Genomic DNA, 20,668 nt, shown 5'->3' on the forward strand with positions numbered 1-20,668 from the left:
GGTCAAGGGCATGTACCTTGGCTGTGGGCACATCCCCAGTGGGGCGTGTGCAGGAGGCAGCTGATCCATGTTTCTCGCTCACAATGTTTCTAACTCTCTATCCCTCTCCCTTCCTCTCTGTAAAAAACCAATAAAATATATTAAAAAACAACAACAACAAACAAAAAAACAGGAAAACCTTTTTGAAGAATATATTGAATTCATTAGAGTGCTATAGAGAACTATCTATGTTGGTGACAAGGTAAACTCAGAAATTCCTATGATCTCTCAATCCCATGAGTCCAAATGCAAATTTGATGACTAGCAAAAAAATAAATAAAAATAACAAAAATATAGTTTCTTTCTAAAACTGCAAATGTATGCTATTGACTCTCGGATTTTTGAATACTGGAGAGGCTTCAGCTTAATTTAAAGTAACTGTTAGTATCCATATACATATTCAGTTGTCTCCTGACTTGGGTGAGCTTGCTGCTCGTGAAGAGAAAAGCATCGGTACTGACTTGCATGTACATGCTCTATCTGCCTCTCCAATTGCTTCATATCTAAGTGTTTATGCAAATAAAATTACTTAAATCCTTTTATTTAGTCTATTTTTTCAAAGTAGGACTGTCTTTAAGCCTTTTAGAGATAGATGATAATTTAATTAAAAGTATTTATAATGGGGAAAGAATTATTTATACTACATTTTGTCTGGTTGTAAAATTCTTAACTCTTTGCCATTACCACTGGAAGTGATTTTTTTTAAAAAAATTTTATTGATTAAGGTGTTACAAATGTGTCTTTATCCCCCATTATCCCCTCATCCCCCCCCCCCCCCCCCCCCCGTCTTGCCCTCACCTTCACCCCCTGCCTGCATCCGTCACTTGTGCTTATATGCATGCATACAAGTCCTTTGGTTGATCTCTCCCCCTTACCCCCACCCTCCCCTACCTTCCCTCTGAGATTTGAGCATCTGATCGATGCTTCTCTGTCTCTAGATCAGTTTTTGTTGTTCATTGGGAGTGATATTTTTAAGGTTGAGGTTTGTTTGGGGAGGTGGTGGTGTTAGAACTATGACAGATTTTGTTGGTAGAAATTGCCCTTTTCTTAAAATTGCATGATTAAAAATACAGGTATGAATGAGTACGCCTTAGCTATTGAAAAATTTTTTAGTGGAATTAAGACAGAAGGAAGCCCTAACGGGTTTGGTTCAGTGGATAGAGCATCGGCCTGCGGACTGAAAGGTCCCAGGTTCGATTCCAGTCAAGAGCATGTACCTTGGTTGCGTGCGGGCACATCCCCAGTAGGAGGTGTGCAGGAGGCAGCTGATTGATGTTTCTCTCTCATCAATGTTTCTAACTACCTCTCTCCCTTCCTCTCTGTAAAAAAATCAATAAAATATATATTAAAAAAAAGACACAAGGAAGCCAAACTATCAAATTATTATACAGGACTAATATTTTTTTAGTTCGGAATGAAGATTATATCATTATTACAGTACCTAAGTATTATAAAACCTTTAATAGCTTTGTTAAATTATACAGAATTTTTCAACTTAGCAGCTATCATTAGTGAAACATCAGTTTACATGTTATACTTAAATCTAAATTCGTTTCATTCAGTCTTTGTTTTTTCAAATGACATACATACACTAAATTGAAAAATGAGTGGGAAAAGTTGAAATGATGGAATGTTTTGACCACCTTTTCTCAAAAATTATAAGGGAAACTAAAAACACATTTTTTAAATGCCAACACAGAAACAGTCCTTCTTATATTTTCTATTCTGGCATGTACAGGGGTAGGGAGGCTTTGTGGTCTTCTGGTTAGAGCAAAGAACTGGGAGCCAGGAAGATTCTGGGTTCCAATGCGGGGCTAACCACTGACTTACTGTTTGACCTTGGGCAAGTCACCTGACCTCCTTGTTCCTCAGTCAACCATCTGGAAAATTGGTTTAAAAGCCAGGACCTTGCTGACAACCAGATGCTGCATCTGAACTGAGCTTTCTGGTTAAATAAATTACAAAAACAGTTTACAGAGTTTTTAATCCCACTTTATTTAATATAACATTTTAGGATAAACCATTTAAGACATGGTAATATTTGGTTGTAAGTTTTCAGTAATTGCTAAGAATTTTTATAGTAAAGCTATAGCCTGAAGCTTAGGCCCACATTTGTATATGAGTTTCCTTTGTGACAAAATAATAAGACGTAACGTGTAAAGCCTATGGTGTGTGTGTATATGTTTCAGTATATGTTATACTTTTTAGAGGCTGCTTTTTTTTTTTTTTTTTTTAATTTGTTTTTATTTTTATGTTTAGGCACCGACTTTTTCGTGAACATTGTGTTTGTGTACAAGGAAACTATATAAAGGACTTAAATATCCTTGGAAGAGATCTTTCAAAAACTATAATAATTGACAACTCACCACAAGCCTTTGCATATCAGGTAGGAAGAAGGTTGCTAAGCAAATTCAGAATGGAAAAAAAGTCACAATGAGGACAAATGCTGCCAAACAGTATGATGGGGGAACAGAATTTTCACTGGAGGAATTTCCCTGTTTAGTGTCACACTTATAATTAGAAATGCCAAATTGGCATACTCCTTGTGAAAAAGTTTATTTAAATTGAGTACAACATAGCCCTAGCTGGTTTGACTCAGTGGATAGAGCATCAGCCTGAGGACTGAAGGGTCCCAGGTTCAGTTCCGGTCAAGGGCACATGCCTGGGTTGTGGGCTTGATCCCCAGTAGGGGATGTGCAGGAGGCAGCTAATAAATGATTCTCTCTCATCATTGAAGTTTCTATCTCTCTTTCCCTCTCCCTTCCTCTCTGAAATCAATAAAGATATATTTTTTTAAAAGATAAAGTACAACAAATAAAAATCTGAATAGTAAATGTGAATAAGAAGGGACAACAAGATAAACATTTAATAATAGCATTCTTATGAGTTATTACATCAGTAATTATAAATATGTTTGAGAATTACAATAGCTTAACCATCTCCCTCTGGTCCATTTTTGACATTTTTTTGTATTTTCATGGACTATTTTATCAGTATATTTGTACCCTTTGTTAATGATTCTTTGAAATATAACTTTGACTAGAGACAAGCCACCCTTGCAAGATATATATTGTACATTATGAATGCCTTCATGTGATCCATTTGAGATTTCCTTCACAATCAATAGGTGCAGAATGGGGATGACGGAAGGTAGGTTGGGTATAGATAAAACAAGATTTGCCTTTAACTTGTGTTTTAAAATGTCCACTAAAGAAAAAGAAAGGTCAACTTCATACAGTTTTGAAATATGTTCAGTTTAGGTCACTACTTTTATTTGCTTGCATTTTGAAATGTTTTTAAGAATTTTTTCTTGGTGCCTAGATAAAATCATTTCAATTATCCTCAATCTCAAACAATCCTATATAATAAAGTGGTAATATTCAAATTGACTGTCATGCCCTCGCAAAAGATGGCCACTGCCCCGACGTGGTCACAAGAGGGTTGGCAGGGGAGAGCAGTTGTGTGCAATCAGGCCAGCAGGGGAGGGCAGTTGGGGGCAATCGGGCTGGCAGGGGAGGGCAGTTGGGGGCGACTGGGCTGGCAGGGGAGCAGTTAGTTGTTGATCAGGCTGGCAGGGGAGTGGTTAGAGGGTGATCAGGCTGGCAGGCAGAAACGGTTAGCAGGCAGGCAGGCAAGCAGTTGGGAGCCAGCAGTCTCAGATTGTGAGAGGGAAGTCCCTGTAGGATCGGGCCTAAACCACAGTCAGACATCCCCTGAGGGGTCCTAGATTAGAGAGGGTGCAGGTTGGGCTGAGGGACACCCTCCTCCCTCAGTGCATGAATTTTGTGCACCAGGCCTTTAGTGTTCTATATAAACTTTTAAAGACTTTTATCCCAGAGATTATCTATATATCCATAATAATAAAAGCCTAATATGCTAATTAGATCGGATGACCTTTCAGACAAAGCCAGGTCTGCGAGGGAAGCCCGGGTCCTGGGTGCCAGAGGGAAGCTGGTGCCGGCAGCTGGGGGAAAGGAAGGCCTACTCTTGCACGAATTTCGTGCATCAGCCTCTAGTCTATAATAATAAAAGCGTAATATGCTAATTAGACTGGATGTTCTTCCGTATGAAGCTGGGGCTGCAAGGGAAGCCCGGGTTCTGGGTGCCAGAGGGAAGCCAGTTTTGGCAGCCGGGGAGAGTAGGGCCTACTTTTGTACAAATTTCATGCATTGGGCCTCTAGTCTATATATATAAAAAGCCAGTGACCAGAAGGCTGTAAGGACCAGAACTACCAATCGCTATGACGTCCATTGTGTCCAGCAAACAGGCCTGATTGGGGGTCGGGCCAGCTGGCCAACTGCCTGCAGCCCCTCCCCCTGGCAGGCCCCGCCTCTGATGGGCCCCCACCACCCTGATTGGTTCACAGCCCCTCCCCCAGCCATCTCCACCCCCCATCCGCTCCCCACACTCCAATCAGGAGCAAGGCTGGCTGGCCAACCATCCATGGCCCCTCCCTCAGGTCGTTGGCCCCCGATCAGTCCCTGCCACCCCATTCGGGAGTGGGGCTGGCCAGAAAACAGCCCCTTTCCACAGCTGGCCCCACTACCCCAGTCGGCCCACGGCCTCTCCCCCCAGCCAGTTCTGCCCTCAATTGGCACCCCCCCACCCCAATCAGGGGCGGGGCCGGGCCTGCCAGACCCACCTGTGCATGAATTTGTGCACTGGGCCTCTAGCACATCTACATATATGATAGATGAATAGGCAGATTTGCCCGGTATGCTGTCATGTTACAGCTGTTCACGGGATGGGCGTGGCTGCAGGGCTGTGGGGTGTCACTTGGGGTCTAAGTGTGATTTCGTCCCGCCCAGGCAGACTCCCCCATGGCCGCAGACAAATCCCAACGCCAACCTGGGGTTTATTAACTTTACTGGAGCTGCTCCCCACACCCCTACTGACTGCCCCAAGACCCTGCTTTCCCCAGCAGGGTGCTCCGAGAGCCGAGTAGAGCAGGAGCTGCAGGGAGCCACGGATGGGCGGGGCCCCCAGAGCCAAGCTCCCAGGGGTCTGAGGAGAGCACTTGAAGGAAGAGGAAGCTTCGGCAAAGGGGCCAGCCAGGAGCCGCAGTCGGGGTCAGCAGGCGTGCGGACAGTCCTCTGCCTGAGGGGCGGCTCCTTGCCCAGGAGCCACATTGCCCAGCTTTAGCGAAGTGGCAGGCCAGAAGGCAGACGGCCCAAGGGGCACAGAGCAGCGCTGAGGAGGCGTGTACTGGAGCTGGCTTGGGCCATGGCAGGGTGCTGGTGGGCGGGGATCTGCCTTGCCTGCGAAGAGTGAGGTTCTGCAGTGGCCCCAAAACGCGGGAAACAGGCGATGACTGCTGGCGTGGAAGGACACCTGGGCAGAGAGGCGCGGAACCGCAGCCCTGAGGCGGGGGTTGAGGGGTGGTGTCACCTCAGTGGAGGGCGCCGCACTGCTGGGTACCCCACTGCAGCGGTTTGGCGAAGCTCAAAGCTCCCGGCGCTAACCAGGCCTCACCTTGGCCCTCGCACTTCTGCTCCTGCCTTGGCCCAAAAGCAAGCCTGTGCTCACCCTATCCCCAGTTCCCATCCCACCCCATGGGGGTGTGCGCCTGCACAGTGAGTGCGAAGCCTATCACCTGCTCCACAGAAGGGGGGGCAGTAATGAATGGGGGCGGGGGGCGGGGGAGAGGAAAGAATGTAGACATCCACGATGAAGAGGTGCTTAAGAACGAGTCTCTAAGTCAGTGGTTCTCAACCTTCTGGCCCTTTAAATACAGTTCCTCATGTTGTGACCCAACCATAAAATTATTTTCGTTGCTACTTCATGACTGTAATGTTGCTACTGTTATGAATCGTAATGTAAGTATCTGATATGCAGGATGGTCTTAGGCGACCCCTGTGAAAGGGTCATTCGACCACCAAAGGGATCGCGACCCACAGGTTGAGAACCACTGATCTAAGTCATTATCTCACGGGGAGGTTTGTACTGTTTGCCCTGGGGCTGTCCCTTAAGAAAGGCAGAGAGTGCAGTTGTGAGGGCTCCCTGCGAGCTAAGTACAGTTCCACACCCAACTGAAATTGGCCTCAGTTTCCTGGTGTGTAAAATGGATTAAGCGTGTACCAATGCCTTCGCTGAGCTTTGAGGGCCAATTGAAATACTATATAAAGAAAGTGAGTGAAGACGTGAGAAAGAAAAGGAAGGGCGAGCAACACGAAAGATTGGAAGGAACCTGTAAACCTGTTGTCCCTTAAATAGGGAATATCCTATCTAATAAAAGAGAAACATGGTAATTAGCATATGACCGCTACCCTTCCCATTGGCTAATCAGGGCGATATGCATATTAACTGCCAGCCAAGATGGCAGCCGGCAGCCAGGCAGCTTGAAACTAACATGAGGCTTGCTTGCTTCAGTGACGGAGGAAACCAACGTTCCCCGCCTGCCTTGCCGGCCTCTGAGCCTGCAGTTTGAAACATTGAAACAAATATAGAAGCTAAACAAAACCCCAGAAACCAGCTTTCATCGAGCTGGGATCTCAGAGCTGAAGTTATACATTGTTTCGATTATAGAACCGAAAAAAACCGGATACCTGCTTTCAGCAGCGGAGGCCTAAGAGCTGGAGTCAGAGCTAAAGCTGGCCCAGAATAAAAAAAAAAAAAAAAAAGAAAAAAAGGAGCAGTTGGGCGCTTCCGTCACCCGCCAGCCTGAAAACAGCCCTCAGCCCCTCACCCAGACTGGCCAGGCACCCCAGTGGGTACCCCCACCCTGAAGGGTGTGTGACCAGCTGCAAACAGCCATCATCCCCTCACCCAGGCTGGCCAGGCACCCCAGTGGGGACCCCCACCCTGATCCAGGACACCCTTCAGGGCAAACCAGCCAGCCCCACCCATGCACCAGGCCTCTATCCTATATAGTAAAAGGGTAATATGCCTCCCAGCACTGGGAACAGCGGAGCCGTGAGGCCTTCCAGCACTGGGATCAGCGTGACGGGGCAGCACCCAAACCCCCTGATCGCCCTGCGGCTCTGTGTGACAAGGGGCGGGACCACAACCTCCCTATCCGCCCTGCTCTGTTTGTGACAGGGAAAGGCGCCCCAACCTCCTGATCAGCCCTGCTCTGTGCCTGATACGGGGGAGCTCCCCAACCCCCTGATCACCCTACGGCTCTGTGTGTGACAGGGTGCGGTGCCCCAACCCCCCCGCCCCCCACGGGCCCTGCTCTGTGTGTGACAGGGTAGAGCCATAACCTCCCCATCGGCCCTGCCCTGAGTGTGACAGTGGTGGCGCCCCAACCCCCGATCCGCCCTACTCTGTGTGTGACGGGGCGGTGCCCCAACTCCCCTATCGGCCCTACTATGTGAGTGACAGCGGGGAGCTCCTCAACCCCCTGATGGGCCCTGCTCTGTGCATGTCAGGGGTGAGCTCCCCAACCCCCTGATCGACCCTGCTCTGTGCGTGACAGGGTACGGAGCCCCAACCCCCCTGATGAGCCCTGCTCTGTGCGTGACAGGGGCAGCGCCCCAACCCCCTGATTGGCCCTGCTCTGTGCGTGACGGGGTGGCGCCGCCACCTCCCCATCGACCCTGCCTTGAGTGTGACAGGGGGCGGTGCCCCAACCCCCCAATCAGCCCTACCCTGAGCGTGACTGAGGGTGGCATCGCAACCTCCCAATCCGCCCTGCTCTGTGCATGACAGGGGACAACCCCCCAACTCCCCAATCAGCCCTGCTCTGAGCCCGACCAGGGGCTGCACCTAGGGATTGGGCCTGCCCTCTGCCACCCGGGAGCAGGCCTAAGCCAGCAGGTCGTTATCTCCCAAGGGGTCCCAGACTGCGAGAGGGCACAGGCCGGGCTGAGGGACCCCCGTTGCCCCCCGAGTGCACAAATTTTTGTGCACCGGGCCTCTAGTAGTCAATAGTGTTGTACTGACAGTATGATGCCAGGTGGGTACTAGAAATATCTGGGAACACTTTGTAATGTATATGATTGTCTAACCACTATTCTGTAACTAATATAAAACCTGAAACTAATACAAAATAATATTGAATCTAAAGAAATGAAAATAGTGAAATTTTTATAAATTTCTAAGTTTAAATAAAGGCTGTAATGGAAGGAAGGGGGAGAATAAAAATAGTGGTTTTCATTTTACCACTTTATTGTCTTTTCAGTACATGAAAAAGACAGTTGTCTTTATATGGTGCTTTTATACTTTTCTAAGTTATTATCTCATTTGATGTTAAGGGCAACTTAAAGATAAGATAATTATTCCCTTCACTATTCAAAGAAAGGAAATCTTGTTGTCTGGCCCCAATGATTCAATCTTCAAGCCCTTATTGTAAAGCAGGGTTAGTGAAATTTTCTGTGAAGTGTCATATCTATACTAATAAAAGCCTTGGGGGTGATCAGGCCAGCAGGGGAGGGTAGTTGGGGGCGATCAGGTTGGCAGGCAGAAGCGGTTAGGGGCGCAATCGGGCAGGCACACAGGCAAGCAGTTATGAGCCAGTGGTCCCAGATTGTGAGGGGGTTGTCTGACTGCCGGTTTAGGCCCGATTTGGAATTGGGCCTAAACCGGCAGTAAGACATCCTGGGATCAGGCCTAAACCGACAGTCAGGCACCCCCCAAAGGGTCCGAGATTGGAGAGGGTGCAGGCTGGGCTGAGGGACACGTCCCTCCCCGCCCCCCAAATGCACCAATTTTGTGCACCGGGCCTCTATTGTGTGTGTGTGTGTGTGTGTGTGTGTGTGTGTGTGTGTGTGTGTGTGTGTGTGTAAAGCCTAATATGCAAATTGTCCCTCAGGAGTTCGACCTGGAGACAGGGAGTTCAGTTGCTTGCTATGACGTGCACTGACCACCAGCGTGTGGTGTGGAACGAAGGATGGCCCTGGCTAGCAGCCAGAAGGCCCTGATTGGCCCTGATTGCCAGTCAGGCCTAGGGACCCTACCCATGCACGAATTTCATGCACTAGGCCTCTAGTTTACTTATAAAACAAATAAGGTTTGCAGTCTTGTTTTTAGAGTCTTCAGTGAACTAGTTTTGAGTCAACTTATTATGTTCCTGTGTTTCAGATTACCCTGCTATTTGTTGGGAATAAAACAGTGAATGGGACATGGTCCCTGTGTAGAAGTATATGCTCTCTAATAGTATTCTTTGTTTAGACTGGCAGTACCCCTTCATTCACAGTACCTAGCATTGATTATAGGTAGCAAGAATTTTTACCTAGCAAGAATTAATAACTGATTCTTGAATGAGTAAAGAAATGTTTTTAGTTACGTTATGTTAATGCAAAACTTGTTAATGGATCTTTCTTGTTCAGTTTTATATACACTAAGAAGAAATTATGCTAAAAACCCAATTAGGCTTCAGGTTTTTTTCTTTTTTAGTTTTTTCAATCTACTGATTTGAGGGAGGGAGGGAGGGAGGGAGGGAGGAAGGAAGGGAGGGGAAGAGACAAACATCAATTTGTTGTTCTGCTTATTTATGCATTCATTGGTTGTTTCTTGCATGTGCCTTGTCTGGGTATCGAACCCACAACCTTGGCATGTCGGGAGGACACTCTAACCAATTGAGCTACCCTGGACAAGGCTGATTTCTTTTTTAAGCTTTTCCAAAGTAAGGAAAATGTAGGCAAAAAAGAGGATTTAATTACTTATTTATCATTTTAGCTATCTAATGGAATCCCTATAGAAAGCTGGTTTATGGATAAAAATGACAGTGAACTCCTAAAATTGATTCCATTTCTGGAGAAGCTTGTAGAACTGGTAAGTATGTCTTAATTATCTTTTTCAGTTATGCTATTGGCTCAACTTTATTGAAATTGTTTAAATTGCTTTAAAAAGTCAGTGTGGTGGGAGATTAAGGGAAAGATTGAAAAGAATTATAAGCTTTATCAAACCTTAAAACTTACATTAAAATTTGTTTTAATGTATTTGTATTTTTATTGATTTCAGAGAGGAAGGAAGAGGGAGAGGTAGAAATATTCATGATGAGAGAGAAACTTTGATCAACTGCCTCCTACACGGCCCCTACTGGGGCTCAAGCCCACAACCCGGGCATATGCCCTGACCGGGAATAATCAAATCATGACTTCCTGGTTCATAGGTTGAAGCTCAACCACTAAGCCACACCAACCAGGCCATAAATTATATTAAAATTATAAATATTTAAAAGTTTATAGATTGATTATTTTTATTTCACTGGGCTTCCTCTTGCAAGTCACTAACTACTTTTGTTAAATCGGTTTCATTTTGCTTTCATTGGTGTAGAATTATTGCTTATGCTACTAATACTTTTCTGGGATTTTTTTTTTCTATATCCATGGATTAATTTTAAATTAATATATGAAATAGGATTCAATGGCTTAATGCTTGTATCTAACTTTTTGTTGAGCCATTTATTGCATAATTGTTCTTAAAAATTAAAACGTTGATGGCAGGTTTTTTTTACGTCTTAATTTAATTCTAAGTTAACTGCTTCTGTGTGGTACATTTATATTTGGCAAATAAATGAGTTGGAAAATAGGCAATGATATGTTTATCTGCAAAGTAAGAGTGTTCGTAATGATCTGAGGATCATATTTTTGAAATTACGTGGCCTTTACAATGTCTCTTTCTTCGCACAGAATGAAGATGTTCGACCTCACATCAGAGACAGATTTCGCTTGCATGATTTGCTGCCCCCAGATTAAGTACAAAGACTTGTCAAATCATGAAGGGGGAGAGAATGCAGGACCCTTTTGGACTAAGACAAAACATTGCCATTACTGTTGAAATTTTGCATTTTTGTACCCCGTCTTGCTTTTCTTATCTTTGGTGCCCAATAATAATCAAGGGTTACAGAAAGAGACTTTATCTCAGATTGAATACATACAGTAGGTAGGCTAAAACAGAAGAGTCTTTAGAACTAGTGCAACTCCAGTGAAATTTTTTTATGTACAGGACATCTGCAGTTTATAAAGAATTCTGTTTCTGCCACCAGCAGTTTGACCTGTAGTCACACAGGATTTTATGATAATAACAGAGATGAAAATGGACTTTTTATTTTCTCTCTGTTTGGTGCTCTAAGTGGGTTTGTAGCCACTTTTCTGTTACTTTAAGATTCTCATTTCAACAGGAATGGCCAGTAAAAGTTGTTTTATTTTCCTGTTAAGGTTTATAACCTTTTTACATTTTTGACCTGTATTAGATTAGAATTTCATTATGCATTCCTTTTAGTTGAGGCGCTTCAGTTTTCTGGAAATAGTTTTTAGTTTTTTATTATATATTTGAATGGCCGTTTTCCTGCTTTGTCTGCCTGCATATTGTATATTTGTTTAAAAATATTCTCTACTTTTAGTCCATGTAAGTTTCATTTAGAAAGACATGCATTTATATTTTGTTTCTGTAATATTCTACTGTAGGTGAAATCTTTTCAAAAATCAAGAGACTGGGTAGGTAAGAATATATGAGTAATATTCAAATGATTTAAACCATTGTGATGGCATGTGTTTCCAAATGGTAATATCTTGCAGTGGCACACAGATTTAATGGATAAAGGTATACCTCAGACTTCACTGTGCTTACCAATCTTTGAGGAGAATGTGTTTGGTCACCTTTTGGGCTTGATTTGGTTACTGCTGCCTTTGGTTTCCTCCAGGAACGAAGTACTCAGCACAGTGATTCGGTATTTTTAATTATTTTGCATGGGCTGGTAGTACCTCTGTTATGCTCTCGGTTACAATCAATTTAAAACTCTGTGTAACAGTTTTGGTACCTTACAGTAGCTATGCAGAATCCTGTGGCACAGTCAACTCCCAAGCCACCAATGCAGTTAATATGCTCTCATAGTGGGTTTTCTATACTATATGAAAATAGTCTTCAAGCCTTGGTTCTCTAATGCAGCTACCACAAGAGGTTGATATTTTTATAGTGGCGTGTAATCTTCTTTTCGGGAGGCTTTTTATGGAAGGTAGAATTTGTAAGGTTAGTATGCTTTGCCTCTCAACTGCATTAACATGCCACAGGCTCAGACTGTTTTTGTGTAAAGGATGTCAAAGAACGGCACTTTTTCTAAAGAGAAGTTTGATATTTTGTATGCTTGTTAAGAAAGTACAGTATTGGAAATTAAAGGTGGACAACTGATAATTGAGGAGTATGTCACTTAATTTTTTATGTATATTACCTGTTTACTTGTACAACTTACTGTACAAATTACATGCAGCTTCATTTTCAAATCCTTAAAATAAGGAAATCTTTTTAGGAAAACATTTAATTTTTGTATTTTTGATTTTAAAGGCATGAGTTATGTCAATTTTCAGTGTATTAATGAAAATTTTAACTTTTCATCAGGTTGAGTGTTTTCTTACTATATTATCTGTTGTGTATGTAGTTAGCATATTGTGTCACTGAACTGTTTAAAAATCTAGCATGTAGAGCAAGCCTGTTTTGTGGAAAATCCTTATTCATTAAATAATCATGGCAGGTTTTCTGCAAAAAAGAGCAGAAGCATTCGCAATTCAGAATACTGGTTTTTTTGTTTCGTTTTTGTTTTAATTTAAAGAAAGGTATTTTGCTTGCAGGAAAAAATACTACAGATTCATTTTAATGAGAATCTTTGAGATGTATTTATCTTTAGGGCATCTGGGCATCTTTATGCTGTTTGTCTTCTGTCTTTCTTGAAATAAAATGTACATACGTTACCTTTACATATGCTCTTGCTCAAAATTGTGAACCTAGTTACATTTCTCCTTGCTCCCTTTTTATGCTCAAACAGCAAAATCCAAACTTATACAAGATCTAATCTTTCAGCATGCATTATAATTGCTGAAAGCTTTTCTGATTAAGTAAATACAGTCTCAAAGGGCTTTCCCATAACTTAAAGGGAAATGTAAGCACCTATACCACTGTGCCTGTGGGCACTTTAAATGAACACCCACTTTAATCATCTTGTTTTAATAGTAAAGCTGTTTTCAGTCCCGTGCTAGGGAGAGTTCCCTAAAATAGACTGACAAATGAATCAAGCATAACAAGATTCTGTAAAGAAATAAACTAAGGGAAATTTTGTGTGGCCTGAGAAAATTTCTTGAGACCAATTTATATATATATTTTTCATTACCTGACTTGAGTCATTTTAAATTTAATACAGAATTTTAAATAATTTATAGAGACAACTATCCAGCTTCCTTCCACGTTAATGTTTTATTGTCTCATTACCCCTTTTCTTTATCTGTTTATAGATGTTATCTTAAACACTTCCAATTGGTTAAAGCGGAGGTGTATATTTTATGAACCTGAGATGTGCCCAGCCCCTACAGTTCACACAGTAAACACAAACTCTTAAAAACTGACTATAGCAAATGCAGGAGAGATGGCTACCTGTAAAGACACAGCAAAAGTGACCTATATACACATTACAACTCTGAAGTACATATTATAATTGTGATATTTCCAGTGATAAATGTCTGACTTTTAAGACATTCTTTTAAATATTTGTATTATTGTTAGAATGTTTTAATCAGTTATGTTTTTTAATTCCATGTAATATATGTAGCCCTAATAAGATTTATATCACCAAATTTCTCCTTGGGTTTTAAAAGAATAACAATTTAAAATCATAAATTGTTTTATATTAGCTAGTATGTATATTTATTTACCCAATGGCTTTATCTTGTTTCCCAAAATTTGGGGAGAATTTGTTGAAAGCATTGTGACTTCTATAAATGGCTATTTTCTTGTAACTGTCCGTGAAAATGTATGTGTACTTTTTTTTTTTTTTCATTTCTCTGGTTTTTCTGTTTTGTTTTTAGGGTTAAACATAGAATGTTTTTTGGTTTTTTTTAAGTTCTCTTTGGCCAATGACTTTTTCAGCTAGATAATTACTTTCGTTCAACGTTCTAAAGAAGTTCATTTTTCATTGTTTTGTTCAGTCAACTTACCTGAAAAACAGAGACTTCATCTCATCAATGAAGAAAGTATTTCATTATTCCTACAAATCTTTACAGCGAGCACAGAATTCTTCATAATAAGGACCAGATCTTTCCCACATCTGTGTCAATCACATAAAGCTGAAACGTAAAGGACACTGAAGCCTTCATTTATTGTACTAACATGGTGGTGTTATATACTACATTATTAGCTAGTTAAGGTTTTCTGACCTAATTTCTCTGTCTTCCTAGATATTTATTTGTTATCTCTTTTAATCTTGTGTATCTAAAATTAACTTAGTTAATAGTTACCCATCAAATAACTATGCCAAGCAACTAGGAAAGAATGTTTATTTTATTTCCCCTTATAGGGGAAGAGTGGACTGGGAACAAAAATGTATGGGCCAAAAGGCCTTAGGTTGTCATTCATTCACTTTCTTATTCCTCTCATGACCTATGTTCAAGTATAGTATTTTTTCAGTGTTGATGTGCTTGATTATGTCATTACTTTTCATGTCTTCCCCTGAGTTGAAAGCCTGCTAGGAACCTGTATGGAATACATTTTTAAATATTCAGAATAAGAACCACAAAACTCAGTATCTTATATTTAAATGCTCCTTAAATTATTGGAATCCAAATCTCACTCACTAGGATACATTTTTATAAAATGTTTCTCTGTATCTTGAATTGAAATTACTTGCCCAGAGGCAAGAGTTCTTGGGATAATGTGTTTTGAGAAATTTTTTAAAAGGGGATAAGAAAGCAACAAGTTTATACTTTGTGGTTTTGATATTAGTTAGTATTTTAAAATTCATTAGTAGTTCCCAAACCTGACTGTTCAATTAGAATTACTCTGACCTTTGGAAATAGATTCCTGAGGCGTAACCCCTGCAAAATTGTCTCATTGAGTCTATAGTGGGGCCTGAGAGTTCTGTATTTCTTTTTTAAGCCCTCCAAGTGATTCTAATAACCAGGTTTGGGAAATCACTGTTTTAAATGTGACAGTGGTTTGAGAGTAGGCAACAAAATAAAAGTTTACCGGACATCTTTGTGGTAGTTTTTCTTTTTTCTTTTATTTTAAACTGGGACCAGATTTCACAGAACTTATTCAAGATACAAGGAGGAATAATAAAGAAGATGGAAGCTACTGCTCATTATTCTTTCATACTTTTAAGAGTTTGCATACCTAGCACTTGGAATAGTTGATCATATACACAGCTGAAGGACATATCCCTGAATGAGACCATTATATATAAATTGTAAAATATTTCACTATTTTTTTATTTTATAAATCTTTGTAGAAATAAGCAATGAAATACTACTTTCATCTTTTGAAATGGGATTTTTCAAGGCATTGTCCTTTCGGCATTAAGGTAGGGGGGAAGTTAATATTCTCTCTGCTTTTTTCCATGTGAATCAATATGAAGTCATGGACATTTAAAAATCTCAGTTCAATTTCTACATATTTACTATGCAGTATAGCCATGAACAAGCAATGTAGATTTAGTTTTCTCATCTTCAAATGCCCTGGTCACCCTACCTCACAGGGTTGTTGTGGGGATAAAATAAAACTTTTATGGAAACACTTTTTTTTGATGATATTTTATCAGCCATTAGAAACACTAATATCTAACAACTTATTTGCACAGTGCTCTTTCGGTTTACAAGTACACAATTTTTTCATATTTATTTCCCTTTTGATGCTCTACAGGACAGACCTGTAAGGAATACAGAGCAGGTTAGAGATACGGTAACTGAGGCTCACAGGATTGTGACCCAAGACCTCATAACTGTTATGGGAGATTCAAGTATCACTGCAATATGCTAGCTCCCTAGGCCTTGGCATTCTTGTATAAGCATGTCACATAAATACAAAGTGTTCTCAAGTTTATAAATCAATTTATCCAACAAAATTCTTATAAGGGAAGGTAATTCAGTGTAAAAGTTGTTACAAACTAACTAGAATGAAATTCCAACTTTCTAACATGCCTCTTTTATCCTATCTAATAAAGAGAGGATATGCAAATTGACCATCACATCATAACAAGATGGCTGCACCCACAGCAGAGGCAGGAATTCCGTAACACAAGACGGATGTGCCCACAGTGGAGGCCGAGTTACCGTAACAAGCAATCAGCAGGGACCTGACGCTGCGCTCCCCACCCAGCGGGCCTTGATGGGGGAGGGACCAGCCAGGTCTGGGTCTCGGGCGATTTTGAGGCACACGTGGGTGGGTGTGCGGAGACGACTCTGGTTCCCATGGTGTGTCCCAGACTCTGACAGGAGGAAGATTTATCTCTTGACACAGGAAAAGGGCAAACGGCAGTATTAAAATATTTACTCTAATTCCCTTTTGTGCACAAATTTTGTGCACTGGGTCACTAGTTTTACACTTAAGGAAATATGTCTAGAAGAGTGTCTTCCCAGGATCACAGAGTTGGGATTAGAATCTAGGTCTCAACTGCTACTACTTAATGGAATGGCATTCTTAATTTCTTGTGCTGTATTTACTGTAGAAAATAAAACCTGTATAAAGAAGGTGTTGATTTTAAAAAGTAGAGATAAGATGGCAAGGAAGAACCAGACTATGGTAAGCTAAAAAGAAGTGAATGCTTGATGTAATGGGCTAAATAATGAGCTAATGTAGCTGCAAAATAACACTCTGGTCCCACCTCCTATCTGATGGGATATTTTTCTTCAGCTTTATTAAATAAAAATGACATAACGATGTAAGTTTAAGGTATAAAATATGAGTTGATGTACGGAGACATATTGAAATGCTTACCAGTTTAGTTAACACATCCTTCACCTCATGTGATTACCTTTTTTTGTTGTTATGCTGAGAACATTAAAAATCTCTAGTAGTGCCCTAACCGGTTTGGCTCAGTGGATAGAGCATCGGCCGGCGGACTCAAGGGTCCCGGGTTCGATTCTGGTCAAGGGCATGTACCTTGGTTGTGGGCACATCCCCAGTGGGGAGTCTGTAGGAGGCAGCTGATCGATGTTTCTAACTCTCTATGCCTCTCCCTTCCTCTCTGTAAAAAGTCAATAAAACATATTAACATATTGTATGCGGGAAACGTATTTATACGTTTTACGTTGACTGGTAGTAGAGTGCAGGACATGTATTAATATGTTTTTTATAGACTAGCGGTAGAATGCGGGTAACGTATAAATACGTAAACTAAAGTTATCGTAATTTTACTGAACATTGCCATTTGCGCAAAAAAATTAGCAAAAATGGCCCACGCCACCTGTGAGCGCGTGATAAAAACTACCCGCAAACAATGGGTTAAAAAAAAAAACAACTAAGTGTCCGCCCGTGTTGGCTCAGTGGATGAGTGTTGACCCATCAGTTAGGAGGTCGTCACAGTTCTATTGCTGGTCAAGACACATAACTGGGTTGTGGGCTTGATCTGTAATAGGGGGCAGCTGATTGATTATTTTCATCATTGATGTTTTTTATCCTCCCTCTCTAAAATAAAAAACATTTAAAAATAAAACCTAGTAGCAGCTTTAAAGTATATGATAAAGTATTGTTAACTATAGTCACCATGCTGTACATTAGACCCCCAGAACATTAGATCCTCATACAACTGAAGTCTAACGTTTGACCAGCATATCATTTACCCCACACCCAAGCCCCCTGGCTATGATGAAACTTATAAAACAATTTTCCATAAGCTCAAAGGAGTTTAACAGACAGGTTTGAGCGTCACTGCAGTAGGCCTTTGGAAATAACCCACTTGAGAGAGCAGCTGTTCCTCAGTTTATTCATCTGTAAAATGGGTGTGTCAAGATCTACCTCTCAGAATTACAAAGATGAAACCTGTAAAGCAATATACAAATAATTGCCAGAATGGACATGTTTAAAGGAGCTAGTTCTCTTGAGTATATGTGATAGATAACACTGATTCCACTGCCCATTTCTGCCCCTAACTTGGGGGCAGAAATGGACACTTGAATCAGTATTGCCACATGTCAGGGAGAAGAAAGAAAAGACATGAGCAGTAGAGAGCATTCAATGAAGACTGGATAATGATAATAGAGAGGTCACCTATAACTTAATATGTTTTTATGAAAACATGCTGAGTGTTCAGGAAGAAGTGGGTGATGAGGAAATTAAAGAGAGTATTGACTGGCTTGAGAAGTCTGGTAAGTAATTGGGGTAGCAGGCTTATATGATTTGCTAAGTTAGAAGTCTTAATGGATGAACCAAATTAGAGCTTTAGATTTGAAGTATGACAATATTTATTGAGGGTAGGTATAAGTAGCTTTCCTATTCAGAGTAAAAATCATTTTAAAACACTGCCTTACTATGTGTTAGACACTGCAAATGGCAGAAAAAGCAAACCTGACACTGCCCTCAAGCTTACGTCTAGCAGTGGAGACTGGGTGTTGTGGGGGAAAGGGTCATGAAAGAAAAATAGTTTTGAGGGACTAACATTCTAGTCTGGAAGTCAGGCTTGGGTTGGCTGAAGTATTAAGATGAGAACTGTAAAGGGGATGTATAATACTTTTAACAATAGTTTAAAAAAGAGAACTGTAGTCCTGGCTGGTGTGCTCAGTGGTTAGAGTTGGCCCATGCACCAAAGGTCATGGGTTCAATTTCTGGTCAAGGGCATGTATCTGGGTTGCACGTTTTATCCTAGGTCCTGATTGGGGCATTTGGTAGGTAACCAATCCATGTGTCTCACATGGGTCTTTGCCTCTCCCTCCCTTTCACTCTCTAAAAAAATTGAAAAAATATCGTCTGGTGAAGATTAACAACAACAAAAGATGAGAACTGTAGAATATTGAAAAATATGTAAAACCAGGTTTGGTTGAGGGGCAAGAGGTAAAATCAAGCAAGGGAATTAATGATCAGATTTGTCTTAAAAGACCACTTTGGCTGCTGCCTAGGCCAGTGGTCGGCAAACTCATTAGTCAACAGAGCCAAATATCAACAGTACAACAATTGAAATTACTTTTGAGAGCCAATTTTTTTAAACTTAAACTCTATAGGTAGATACATTGTTATTAACTTAATTAGGGTACTCCTAAGGCTTAGGAAGAGCCACACTCAAGGGGCCAAAGAGCCACATGTGGCTCGCGAGCCACAGTTTGCTGCCCACGGGCCTAGGCAATAGAGTAGGTGGATAGGAGGCCAGTTAAAAGATGTAGCAGTTGACCTAATTCACACAAATGCATTCCTTTTCCAAGACAACAAAAGGCTAATGCATTGGGCGCTAGCATCATAATGGACAGTTTGAGGTCAGGAGAAGGTTGAAGTCCTAAGGAGAGCATGGCTTGTCTGGTTGACTGGCAGGAATAGGAAGGTACTTTGGGGTTTTATGGCACTGTATAAAAATAAGTATGGAATAATGTGTAGGAGTTTAATGGACACACATGCTGGCATTTCATATCTTGAAAGATTCTTGGGTAAACTTTTGGGGGAAGCTGGTTTAAAATGGAAAAAGTCGCCGAAACCGGTTTGGCTCAGTGGATAGAGCGTTGGCCTGGGGACTGAAGGGTCCCGGGTTCGATTCCGGTCAAGGGCATGTACCTGGGTTCCGGGCATATCCCCAGTGGGGGATGTGCAGGAGGCAGCTGATCGATGTTTCTCTCTCATCGATGTTTCTAACTCTCTATCTCTCTCCCTTCCTCTCTGTAAAAAATCAATAAAAATATATTTAAAAAAAAAATAAAAAATAAAAATAAAATGGAAAAAGTCATTCAATTACATAGTTTTCCAAATAATAAATCTTCTCACATATGTAATGACTCAGTGATTTGGGTATTTTATAAATGAGTTTAACCTGTTTCTATTTGCAATTAAAACCTCTTCTGCCTTATTTCATCTTTATGAGATTTTTAGTGTGGTGCTTAAAGCACTTCTCTTAAAAAGGAGCCATGAGCAGTTCTGCTTCATTTCTGTTGCCATTTACCATCGTATGGCTTTAATGATGAAATTCTTAAAGGCAGAGTCAACATACACTGTTCAACTACTCTGCTTATCTGTAAAATGAGAATATGGTCATGTACGATTATAGGGCTCACCTAGAGACTAACACGAATCACATTTCATTTTTTGTTTTTTAATATTTTTTAGTGGATTCTTTTTTTTAGAGAGAGAAACATCAATATGAGATTGAAACATCCCAATGGGGGATAGAGCCCGCAACCCGGGGATGTGCACTGACTAGGAATCAAACTGGCAATCTTCTAGTGAATGGGTGGACACCTAATTAACTGAGTCGCAACGGCGAGGGCCACACATTAGTTTTAAAGACTAAATGAAGTCCCCAGCACACAGATCTAGACAACTGTTTCCCTGATTCCTCATTTCAGAAAATAGCATGTACCATACTGTGAATAAATTCTCAATTTCTGCTTCAAAAATTTATCCGTGCTCCATACACATAGCCCATGTATTTTTCCATAGCACCTCCAACCCCTACACCTCATTTTCAATTACACGTGCTTTAATTCCTTAAAGTTAATATCCCAAGAACGTAGAATAGTACTAGGTAGAGGGTAGGCACTATTTATCTGTTGAATGAGTAAGTGAATATGTTCTCATTTCAAAGTTTGGATTTCTATTTATTTACCAGAGGCCCAGTGCACAGATGCGTGCACCTGTGGGGTCCCTCGGCATAGCCTGCAGGGATCAGGCTGAAACCGGCAGTCCAATGCTGCCTGCTGCTTCTGCTCATCCCGGCCCCACTGCACCTGCCGCCGCTGCTCAGTAGGCTCGCTGCTGCTCCGCTGAGGTCTCCAGGCGTTAGCCAGCTGTG

General features: G+C 41.5%; 1 protein-coding gene across 11 annotated transcripts in view; it reads left to right on the forward strand.

Moving 5' to 3' along the window:
* CTDSPL2 (CTD small phosphatase like 2) overlaps positions 1 to 15,478 on the forward strand; it is a 104,330-nt gene extending 88,852 nt beyond the window's left edge. For 7 of the 11 annotated variants that reach the window (XM_036299887.1, XM_036299844.1, XM_036299811.1 and 4 more), the window contains 3 exons: positions 2,299 to 2,425; positions 9,658 to 9,753; positions 10,614 to 15,478. In XM_036299887.1, the coding sequence (XP_036155780.1) occupies positions 2,299 to 2,425; positions 9,658 to 9,753; positions 10,614 to 10,679 (289 nt within the window). In that variant the 3' untranslated portion in view covers positions 10,680 to 15,478. The other 4 variants (XR_004966099.1, XR_004966103.1, XM_036299865.1 and 1 more) reach the window with 4 other exon arrangements.
* The last annotated feature ends 5,190 nt before the right edge of the window (positions 15,479 to 20,668 follow it).

This window comes from Myotis myotis, unplaced genomic scaffold (assembly GCF_014108235.1).
Source record: "Myotis myotis isolate mMyoMyo1 unplaced genomic scaffold, mMyoMyo1.p scaffold_m19_p_1, whole genome shotgun sequence".
Classification (NCBI taxonomy): Eukaryota; Metazoa; Chordata; class Mammalia; order Chiroptera; family Vespertilionidae; genus Myotis; species Myotis myotis.